Source organism: Cololabis saira, chromosome 13 (genome assembly GCF_033807715.1).
Source record: "Cololabis saira isolate AMF1-May2022 chromosome 13, fColSai1.1, whole genome shotgun sequence".
NCBI classification, from domain to species: domain Eukaryota; kingdom Metazoa; phylum Chordata; class Actinopteri; order Beloniformes; family Belonidae; genus Cololabis; species Cololabis saira.
In genome coordinates, this window is record NC_084599.1 from 6311410 (window position 1) to 6323341 (window position 11932).

General features: G+C 45.9%; 1 protein-coding gene across 1 annotated transcript; it reads right to left on the reverse strand.

Moving 5' to 3' along the window:
• Nucleotides 1-238: 238 nt before the first annotated feature.
• Nucleotides 239-8754, reverse strand: LOC133458024 (zinc finger protein 892-like). Its single transcript, XM_061737490.1, has 2 exons — nt 8488-8754; nt 239-1686 (listed from the first exon to the last, which is right to left on the reverse strand). The coding sequence occupies exons 1-2, from the start codon at nt 8705-8707 to the stop codon at nt 737-739; spliced, it is 1170 nt and encodes a 389-aa protein (XP_061593474.1). The 5' UTR covers nt 8708-8754; the 3' UTR covers nt 239-736.
• Between the last annotated feature and the right edge of the window lie 3178 nt (nt 8755-11932).

An 11932-nucleotide genomic window follows, 5' to 3' on the forward strand; every position in this document is an offset into this window, starting at 1 on the left:
GTGTAACGCGGAACCAGAACCGCGGGCTGGGAGGCGTCCCCGCGGGCCAGGAATTTTTATTAAATAAATGGATTGAGCGTTGAAGACGGCGGTTAAGTTAGCAGACTCTTTTATTATGACATCCATTTATTTAACAAAAATTCCCGGCCCGCGGGGACGGGCTGGGAGCGGGCTCGGACGCGAGGCTGCGCTCCATCGGCGGGGACAGAGCCCGCCGATGGAGCGCAGCCTCGCCTCCAAACGGCGCTCTTCCGTGTTTATCTGCTTTGATTGTTCAGTAACAAGGTCCCCAGCCCCGCCCCCAGCCCTTGACGTAAGCACGTAGCCCCCGACGAAACTGGTTCTTTGAGCTGGCCCAGCAAAGAGTCGGTTCTCCTGTAGCACTAGTTTTGAGAACCAGAAGCCGGTGCTTAGGCTGTGTAAAACCAAAGAACTAGTGCTAAGTCTGGCTCTAGCCCAGAACCAGCCCTGGAACCAGCTTGGTGGAAAAGGGGTAACAATGAAGTGCAGGTGGAGTCGGTGTTGGATCCCCTGGTGGTCAGTAGGGGAACTGCAGGACTTGAAAACGCAGAACTGGACGTTTCACCTGGTGTATTTCACACAGGAGAGGAAATGCAAAGTCTTTACTGCTAACATAGTTTACATTATAGTGTTAAGTTGGGATTTTAACGGCTTTTTCTGAGGAGAGGTGGTTTTTTCAACCTTTTTTCTCTTGTGGGTTTTTGTGTTCGGTTTTTCAGCTGCACGACTTCTTCAGATGGAAATGCAGACTGTAAAGGCGTGAGAAGCGTTTGTCACACGTCTGACAGGAGTAGGGTTTCTCTCCAGTGTGAATCCTCATGTGATCGGTCAGGTGATGGTGTTGGGTGAAGCTGTTACCGCAGAACCTGCAGGCATACGGCTTCTCCCCCGTGTGCGTCCTGGTGTGGCAAATCAAGTTAGCTTTCTGCGTGAACGATTTATGACAAATTGTACATGAATATGGCTTCTCTCCTGTGTGGGTTCTCATGTGGACCAGCAAGCTGTACCTTTGGGTGAATTTCTTAAAGCAGATTTTACAAGTGTACGGCCTGTCGCCGGTGTGTATCTGGTGATGCAGAGCTTGTTTTATTGTGTCGGTGTTACGATGACTCTCTGACACAGGAAACGTGTCCACATTATCACTGTCACTTCTGCTGCTGGAGTTTCTCTCATTTGGTTCTTCATTTCGGCTCGACTCCTCAGCTTCCAGAGAAGTGCAAAAAAGGATCTGGTCCAAGTTTGGTTCTGGTTCATTGTGTTCACTGTCCTCAGAAGTTGGAGTTACCATGACAATATCAGTTTCCTGCTTCAGTACCAGCAAATCTTCTTTAAATTCCTCTTTAATCTGCGGAGGTTCTGGTTTCTCCTGGACCGGACTGGAGTTCCTCTCCTGGTCCCGGAGCTGCTGGTCCCGGAGCTGCTGGTCCCGGAGCTGCTGGTCCAGGAGCTGCTGGTCCAGGAGCTGCTGGTCCAGGAGCTGCTGGTCCAGGAGCTGCTGGTCCCGGAGCTGCTGGTCCCGGAGCTGCTGGTCCCGGAGCTGCTGGTCCAGGAGCTGCTGGTCCCGGAGCTGCTGGTCCAGGAGCTGCTGGTCCAGGAGCTGCTGGTCCAGGAGCTGCTGGTCAGGACCGTCCTCCTCCTCTTTACAGTTGAACGTTTGTTGGGGAACTGGAAGGATAAACGGACATGGGGAAAAGTTTAGAAGTGTGTTTAAAAGAGCATTCTGATCTGAGGAAACATGTTCCTGCAGTACCAGCAGGATAGCCACATACAGTGGGGCAGACAAGTATTTAGTCAACCACCAATTGTGTAAGTTCTCCCACTTAAAAAGATGAAACAGGCCTGTCATTTTCATCATAGGTAACCTAAACTATGAGAGACAGAATGGGGGGAAAGAATCCAGGAAATCGCATTGTAGGATTTTTACTGAATGAATTGGTAAATTCCTGGGTAAAATAAGTATTTGGTCACCTACAAACAAGAAAGATTTCTGTCTTTCACAGACCTGTAACTCTTCTTTTAGAGGCTCCTCTGTCCTCCACTCGTTACCTGTATTAATGCACCTGTTTTAACTGGTTATCAAAGACTGGTTATAAAAGACACATGTCCACAACCTCAAACAGTCACACTCCAAACTCCACTATGGCCAAGACCAAAGAGCTGTCAAAGGACGTCCGTCCATCCATCCATCCATCCATCGTCCGCCGCTTATCCGTTCCCGGGTCGCGGGGGCAGCAGCCTCAGCAGAGATGCCCAGACTTCCCTCACCCCAGACACTTCCTCCAGCTCCTCCGAGGGGAGTCCGAGGTGTTCCCAGGCCAGCCGAGAGACATAGTCTCTCCAGCGTGTCCTGGGTCTTCCCCGGGGTCTCCTTCCGGTGGGACATGCCTGGAACACCTCCCTAGGGAGGCGTCCAGGAGGCATCCGGTACAGATGCCCAAGCCACCTCAGCTGACTCCTCCCTCAATGTGAAGGAGCAGCGGCTCGACTCCGAGCTCCTCCCGGGTGACCGAACTCCTCACCCTATCTCTAAGGGAGCGTCCAGCCACCCTGCGGAGGAAACTCATCTCGGCCACTTGTATCCGCGATCTTGTCCTTTCGGTCACTACCTAAAGTTCATGACCATAGGTGAGGGTAGGTGCGTAGATTGACCGGTAAATCGAGAGCTTCGCCTTTCGACTCAGCTCCTTCTTCACCACGACCGTCCAGTACATCGACCGCATAACTGCGGATGCTGCACCGATCCGTCTGTCAATCTCCCGCTCCATCGTTCCCTCACTCGTGAACAAGATCCCGAGATACTTGAACTCCTCCACCTGAGGCAGGACTTCTCCACCCACCCGGAGAAGGCACGCCACCCTTTCCCGGTGGAGAACCATGGCCTCGGTCTTGGAGGTGCTGATTCTCATCCCTGCCGCGTCGCACTCGGCCGCAAACCGCCCCAGCACATGCTGAAGGTCCCGGTCCGATGAAGCCAACCGGACAATGTCATCCGCAAAAAGCAGAGATGAAATCCTGAGGTTCCCAAACCGGATCCCCTCCGGCCCCTGGCTACGCCTAGAAATCCTGTCCATAAAAATTATGAACAGGACCGGTGACAAAGGGCAGCCCTGCCGGAGTCCAACATGCACCGGGAACAAGTCTGATCTACTGCTGGCAATGCGAACCAGACTCCTGCTCCAATCATACAGAGACTGGACAGCCCTTAATAGAGGGTCCCGGACTCCATACTCACCGAGCTCCCCCCACAGAATGGCACGAGGGACACGGTCAAATGCCTTCTCCAGATCCACAAAGCACATGTAGACTGGTTGGGCAAATTCCCATGAACCCTCGAGCACCCTGCGGAGGGTGTAGAGCTGGTCCAGTGTTCCACGACCGGGACGAAAACCGCATTGTTCCTCCTGAATCCGAGGTTCAACTATTGGCCGTATTCTCCTCTCCAGTACCTTGGCGTAGACTTTCCCGGGGAGGCTGAGAAGTGTGATCCCCCTATAGTTGGAACACACTCTCCGGTCCCCCTTTTTAAACAGAGGGACCACCACCCTGGTTTACCACTCCAGCGGTACTGTCCCCTTCCTCCATGCGATGCCGCAGAGGTGTGTCAACCAAGACAGCCCTACGACATCCAGACACTTGAGGTACTCAGGGCGAATCTCATCCACCCCCGGTGTCCTGCCACTGAGGAGCTTACGAACTACCTCAGTGACCTCGGCTTGGGTGATGGATGAGCCCGCCCCAGAGTCCCCACTCTCCGCTTCCTCAGTGGAAGGCATGTCAGTCGGGTTGAGGAGATCCTCGAAGTATTCCTTCCACCGTTTGACGATGTCCCCAGTCGAGGTCAACAGCTCCCCACCCACACCATAAACGGTGCCGGCAGAGTACTGCTTCCCCCTTCTGAGGTGCCGAACGGTCCTCCAGAATTTCCTTGAGGCCGACCGAAAGTCTTCCTCCATGACCTCCCCCGAACATCCTGTACTTCCGGTGTCCACCACCGGGTTCTAGGATTGCCGCCACGACAGGCACCGGAGACCTTGCGTCCACAACTTCGAGCCGCCGGGTCGACAATGGAGGCAGAGAACATGGACATGCGGCCGAAGGTCAGATGAAACGACAACAAAGTCGATCATTGACCTCCGGCCTAGGGTGTCCTGGTGCCACCTGCACTGATGGACACCCTTATGCTTGAACATGGTGTTCGTTATGGACAAACTGTGACTAGCACAGAAGTCCAACAACAAAAAACTGCTCAGGTTCAGATCGGGGAGGCCGTTCCTCCCAATCACGCCTCTCCAGGTATCACTGTCATTGCCCACGTGAGCATTGAAGTCCCCCAGTAGAACAATGGAGTCCCCAGTTGGAGCACTATCCAGTACTCCTCCCAGGGACTCCAAGAAGGCCGGGTACTCCGCACTGCTGTTCGGCCCGTAGGCACAAACAACAGTGGGAGACCTTTTCCCGCACCGAAGACGCAGGGAAGCGACCCTCTCGTTCACCGGGGTGAACTCCAACACATGGCGGCTGAGCTGGGGGGCTATAACCAAGCCCACACCAGCCCGTCGCCTCTCACCCTGGGCAACTCCAGAGTAGTGGAGGGTCCAGCCCCTTTCAAGGAGCTGGTTCCAGAGCCCAAGCTATGTGTGGAGGTGAGCCCGACTATCTGTAGCTGGTATCTCTCAACCTCACGCACAAGCTCCGGCTCCTTCCCCCCCAGCGAGGTGACATTCCATGTCCCCACTGTGAGGGTTTTAGTCCGGGGATTGGATCGTCGAGGCACCTCGCCACGACTGCTACCAAGTCCACATGGCACCAGCTCATCACGGTCCTTCCTGCGGGTGGTGGGCCTACAGGAAGGCGGGCCCACGTCGCCGTTTCGGGCTGAGCCTGGCCGGGTCCCACGGGCAAAGACCCGGCCACCAGGCGCTCGCCTATGAGCCCCAACCCAAGGCCTGGCTCCAGGGCGGGGCCCCGGTGACGCCGATCCGGGCGACGTAACGGTCCTTGTTGGTTTCCTCCTCATAACAAGCTTGTGAACCGCTCTTAGTCTGGCCCGTCACCCAGGACCTGTTTGCCATGGGAGACCCTACCAGGGGCGTAATGCCCCCGACAACATAGCTCCTAGGATCACTCGGGCACACAAACCCCTCCACCACAGTAAGGTGGCGGTTCAAGGAGTCAAAGGACGTGAGAAACTAAATTGTAGACCTGCACCAGGACCAGGACCAGGACTAGACCTGGACCAGCTGGGAAGACTGAATCTGCAATAGGTAAGCAGCTTGGTGTGAAGAAATCAACTGTGGGAGCAATTATTAGAAAATGGAAGACATACAAGACACTGATAATCTCCCTCCATCTGGGGCTCCAAGATCTCACCCCGTGGGGTAAAACTGATCACCAGAGCGGTGAGTAAAGATCCCAGAACCACACGGGGACCTAGTGAATGACCTGCAGAGAGCTGGGACCAGAGTAACAAAGGAACCATCAGTAACACACTACGACACCAGGGACTCAGATCCTGCGGGGCCAGACGTTCCCCCTGCTGAAGACATGAAAGATCCTTGTGTTCGTTTGTCTGGTGCACCATAAGAAAACCAGTGGAATAGAATCAAAGTTAATACAAACCCAGATAACAGATAAGACCCCTCAATGTTAAAATATCTGTGTCTCCCCATTGTCTTCACTTAACGAAGAGTAAATATCTGAACTAAACCCTGCAAATAGAGAAAACAGTCTAGCCATAAACAGGGGCTGACTCTGCGACTAGAGAAAACAGCTGAACTATAGCTGAACTCCTGAATAGGAGATAACTTTGCATATAGAGAAAAACCACCAGGGTAGAATATTGTAGAAAAACCCTTCAAACTCTTAAACAATTTGATGAAATCCTAACAATATTATGGATTATGCCCATGTTTACTTTATTTTATTGTGTCTGTATTGTTGTATGTGTCTTCAATAAAGTTTTTGATGGATTGCAGTGTTTCCCCTAGAATTTTTTTCAGGCCCGGTGGTACCCACCGAAGAAAATCCTAAACAGACGAGGCGCGTGGGATGGCATATTCGACATGTAGCAATATAACAAAGTTTTACATTAAAAATCATTGTAGGCCTATATTGCTGAATGATATCACTTCAATGAAATAATAAGATTTAATCTAACCTTTAACCAAAGTGTCATGGGCCTGAAAGGTCTGACCCATATGAGCATTGAGCATCTTTTCTAAATATTTCAGAGGGATCTCTATGAAAACCCTGTGGGATGGTCCTCTTTTAACGGCTGCTTGTGCTGACGGCATATGTGACAAAACATCCCTATTCACAATTGAGATTATATCAGTTACAAATAATTTAAACATTGTATATTTGTTTTACCCGTTTTGTTATAACAGAGTTACATGCATTTGACTGGGGGAAAAATCAACCTTTAGTGGTTCTAGTGGAAAGACAATCTATTGTCTGTGTTATTTAAATCATTATTGCTTACCAAAAAAAGAAGCTCAATCAGCACAAAAATGTAAGCTAAACAACAAATTGGTCATGTACCATGGGGACTGTGGTACAACCAAGGGCTGTATTTATGGTTATTAAGCCATTCGGGATCCCAGCCAGATGTTCTGTGTTTAGATGCGTTGTTTTTTACTGGGTCACCAGTCGGACCGGTGTCAGCGACGGTAAAGGCTGATTTATGGTTCTGCGTTACACCAACGCAGAGCCTACGGCGTAGGGTACACGGCGACACGCACGTACGGTGCGTGTCTCCGCGTACCCTACGCCGTTGGTGTACCGCAGAACCATAAATCAGCCTTGACGCTCATACATGGCTGGCGCTAGGACCCCGCGGACGCATGGTGTGTCGTCGGGCTGTTTTTACCTTCATGCTTCCCTGCAGCGTCTCATGCAAACACAAACACACGGACCTGCAGAAACATTTCTTTATATCGTGTTGTCTGTCGCCCGCGATATTTTTTCTTTTTTTTTTGACTAGCTACAAACTCTATACATCCCATAATAATATGCCCGCGCTCTCAGCAGCGTTACTAGGCAACGAAGCAGGTTGACTCCCGTTGCAGAACAGCGCTGCAGAGGCTCTTAAACGTAAATGATCATTGATTTTTTTTTTTAGGCCTGGCGGGGGGTCTCGTTGGCCTGGCGGCCCCGCCAGGCCTATATAATGGTAGGGGAAACACTGGATTGATTGATTGAATATTCATCCTGACTAACTAACTTACTAACGAACTAACTAAATACAAAGAACTGGCCTTTTCTGCAATTACACAAAATGAATAAAGCTTTCAAAAAGCAGTAATTATGCGTTTTATCTTTTTGACTATATGGCAATCTTAATTTATATTCTAATTATTTTTTCATCCTCTACTGCCTAAATGCCATTTGATAGTGAATTTTAGACTGCAGAGCACTTTGGTCATCTTCTTTTTTTGTAAATAACTTTGTTGTTGCGCTCTTTTTTAAATAAAAAAAAGGACAATGTATTTTATTTACAAAAAGTGCATAACTTCATTGATTCTGGGGTTTGGGTCAGACTAGAAAATGCCCTGTTCAGAGTCCAACATAAACTGTACAGGAACTCAATTTCAGGAATTTCAATTCACCTTTATTAAAGGAGCATGAAGCTCCTTTTAAGAAATGAGACTCTCTAGCGCCACCCTTCACCACGACGGCCGTCGGGGGTACTGCAGCCAACAGTGAAGCCTGCACGGGAGAACGGGGAGAACGCGCATGCAGCGTCATGTGACGTCACATCCACAGGACAGCGCGGGAAATTTGGGCCCGAATTGCAGCACATTTTGCAGCACACAGCCTGTTCAAGGCAACGGAGAGATACACTAGAGGAAACATTATTTTTGGTTTGGAACGCTTCATCTGACATTATTACTAGAAAACTTAAAACGTATACAAATTATTTCATAAATCCTGCCTCAATCCTGCCTCATGCTCCTTTAAATCTTGATGGGAAATGACTTGAATTCTATTAAAAAATAGCAAACCAGTTGTTTAATGTTATAATTTAATGTTGAATGAAGTACAGAAAATATAGAGAACAATCAAATCAAAATATCTGTACTGAAAGAAAAAAAACATGATTCAAGTAACTAAGTCAGTAAGTAGGTGGTTTCCTACCTGTTCTGTGTAGTTTAATCTGCAGTTTCCTACCTGTTCTGTGTAGTTTAATCTGCGGTTTCCTACCTGTTCTGTGTAGTTTAATCTGCGGTTTCCTACCTGTTCTGTGTAGTTTAATGTGTGGTTTCTTACTTGTTCTGTGTAGTTTAATCTGTGGTTTCCTACCTGTTCTGTGTAGTTTAATCTGTGGTTTCCTACCTGTTCTGTGTAGTTTAATCTGCGGTTTCCTACCTGTTCTGTGTAGTTTATTCTGCGGTTTCCTGCCTGTTCTGTGTAGTTTAATGTGTGGTTTCCTACCTGTTCCTTGTAGTTTAATCTGTGGTTTCCTACCTGTTCTGTGTAGTTTAATCTCCGGTTTCCAGGTGATATCCAGCAGTCTTCTCTGTCGGTCGATCTCTTCTTCGTACTGGACGATGGTTTTTTCAAACTCTGTGAATATTTCTTCAGCAGCAGCAGTTAGTCGCTGACTGATGAACTCTCTCAGAGACCCAAACGAACTCATCCTCACTGGAAATACCACGATATCCAGGTCAGACCACAAAGAACACATCAATAAACCTAATCTTATCAATCAAGACTGACGCCGACGCTCAGAGCCATTTGTTTACTTCCGCGAGTTGTTCCAAAGTAAAGGCCCGACGGAAACAGAGATGTAAACTTTAGTTCCGCCTTCAAATGCAACACTCTTTTAAAACCTGATCCACACACACACAGCAACGTTTTAACTATACAGGACTGTCTCAGAAAATTAGAATATTGTGATTTTCTGTAATGCAATTAAAAAAACTAAAATGTCATACATTCTGGATTCATTACAAATCAACTGAAATATTGCAAGCCTTTTATTATTTTAATATTGCTGATCATGGCTTACAGTTTAAGAAAACTCAAATATCCTTTCTCAAAAAAATTGAATATTCTGGGAATCTTAATCTTAAACTGTAAACCATAATCAGCAATATTAAAATAATAAAAGGCTTGAAATATTTCAGTTGATTTGTAATGAATCCAGAATGTATGACATTTTTGTTTCTTTTTTTATTGCATTACAGAAAATAAAGAACTTTATCACAATATTCTAATTTTCTGAGACAGTCCAGTATAATATATTGTGGGGAAATTGCTATTATGGTTTTGATTGCTTTTGAATTTGTAGAAAACTTAATAGAGTCCAGATACTGATTGAATTCACAATGAAAAGTAAAAAAAGAGTGTTTTTTGTGTAAGAATTTGGATTTGTGGATGTGGAATTTTGCAAGGATAATCAACAAATTAATAATAAATGTTTCTTTTGGCTTTGTTCTAATCGTTACATGGTCAAAAACACCAAGCAACACATCCTTCCAAAATAATTTGAAATCAGTTTCAATGCTTTCAGACACAAAATTACACACATCACTCCAAAAAGTTTGACCTTCAGGATTGTAACTGTGCTGACTTAGTTCCTCCAGTTTGATCCACAACCCCAAATATTTTCAGATTACAGCATTACAGGATCTCAAGTCATCGGTGTAGCTTTATTTTACATATAAGATAAAAGTTTGTTAGTGCTTTCCAAAGATCAATACCTACAGCACTGAGATTCCGAATGCGTTTAAAGAAACAATAACAGAAAGAATAGAACCTCAATAACGTGATTGTACAGTTTAACCCACCGTGCATTTTTTTCACTTTGTAAGTCCAATAGAATTAAGATCTTTTTTAATAGAAACAGGAATAAAATGGCATACAAATATTTTGCTGTAAAAAACGTCTTCCAAATTGCTGCTAAAAAGTAAATGCAAGAAGCAATAAATATGGAAATTGTAAAACATATCCTCCCCTACCCTATTTAAGTATAAGTATTTTGAATTGAGCCACACATTTTTTAAATGTATTTATTATTCTTTTTTAGTCTTATTCTGAAGTCTGGGTATATAAAGTCTTCTTCAGTGCTGTGTACATGGAGTCTTCTTTTGTCTGCAGTTTGGTACATATGAACTATCCTTTAGTCTAGTGTACATTATCTTAGTTTGGCTTATAAGGAGTAATCAGTCCGGTGTACATGGAGTCTATGAGCGCTTCTTCTTCCGTCTGGTTTTAGATTAGATTTATTTAGAGCTTTATTTGTCGCTGAACCAGCGCACAGTGAAATTACTGCCAGTACAACCCATCCAGAAAACAAAAAAGAAAGTCAAAACAGATGACAACATATGACATGTGTACACTGGTGCAATTAGCTGAGAAGGGATGACACCGGGATAGAGGAGGAAAAAAAGTGTGTGAAGGTACACTGTGTATACAGTGTGAAGGTGCAAAAAAAAACACCTCAGCACCTGAAAAGCCACATACTCATAACAAATGTAACCACATCATAGTGAAGACTTGCATGTGTGGAGGGGCGGAGAGGGTGGGGGGGGTTCCATCCAAATGAGCACAGCAGCCTTCCTGGTGCGGCTCTGCAACCTGGTAGCTGTTAGGAGGGGGGAACAGCGGAGCCACGGAAGCTGCTGAATAATGAGGGAGGTGTATTTATCGTTGTGTGTGTGTGTGTGTGTCTGTGTATAAGTAAGTAAGTCTCTTAACTGTGCCCCAGATAGGTCTATAGGTTTAGACCAGAGGTCGGTAACCCAAAATGTTGAAAGAGCCATATTGGACCAAAAACACAAAAAACAAATATGTCTGGAGCCGCAAGAAATGAAAAGTCTTGTATCAGCCTTAGAATGAAGGCAACACATGCTGCATGTTTCTGTATTAGTTATAACTGAGGGAAGATTTTTTTTACATTATGCACTTCGAGAAAAAAGTCGAAATGTCGAGAAAAAAGTCAAAATGTAGAGATTACTGTTGAAGTACAATCTCGAGCAAAAAGTCAAAATGTTGAGAAAAAAGTTTAAATGTCGAGATTAAAAAAGAAAGGAAAAAGGAAGAAAAAAAGGAAAAAAGAAGAAAAAAAGAAAAAGATAAAAAAGAAAAAAAAACAAGAGAAAAAAGGGAAAAAAATAAAAAAGAAGAAAAAAGGAAAAAAGAAAAGAGAAAAAAATAAGAAAAAAAGAGAAGAAAGGAAAAAAAGAAGAAAAAGAAGAAAAAAAGGAAAAAAAAGGTCAAACATTTTTGAAAAAGCTCCAGGGAGCCACTACGCCAGCTCTAGATCCGCGGGTTGCCGACCCCTGGTCTAGACTGCTGGTAGACCTCACATGATGCAATTCTCCTCACCCTGTTCTCTTCTATTGCCACGGTATAAATGACATTATTGTTGTTGTCATTAACCTGTGTTCACTTCTCTCAGCGAGGTCTGTTTCATGAAGGAGGTTCAACAAACTCTGAGTCAAGAAAACTTACTCAGTCAATAGGTTCTGAGGGCAGGGGCATGTCTCAGGTGGTGGACTGTGTGCTTGGGCTGGTCCTGGGGGGGCTTTTGGGTAGGGCAGTGTGCTGGCCACTTGTGGGGGTGTTGGCCCAGAGCAGGGGTCGGCACCCCAAAATATTGAAAGAGCCATATTGGACCAAAAACACAAAAAACAAATATGTCTGGAGCCGCATGTATGTATAAGCCTTAGAATGAATGCAAATGGCCGAAGGCGAAATGTCGAGAAAAAAGTCTAAATGACGAGAAAAAAAGTCAAAATTTCTAGAAAAAAGTCGAAAAGTTGAGAAACAAGTCGAAATGTCGAGGAAATAGTCGAAATGTCGAGAAAAAAGTTGAAATGTCGAGAAAAAAGTCGAAATTTCGAGAAAAAAGTTGAAACGTCGAGATTAATGTTGAAGTACAATTTCGAGAAAAAAGTCGAAATGT

What these genes read in the sequence shown, in the direction of transcription:
- LOC133458024 (XM_061737490.1), bottom strand. Translation starts at nt 8,707, where the DNA reads ATGTGTTCTTTGTGGTCTGACCTGGATATCGTGGTATTTCCAGTGAGG. An exon ending in GATTAAACTACACAGAACAG is followed by an intron (nt 1,687 to 8,487) that starts GTAGGAAACCAC and finishes TTATCCTTCCAG; the next exon opens with TTCCCCAACAAACGTTCAAC.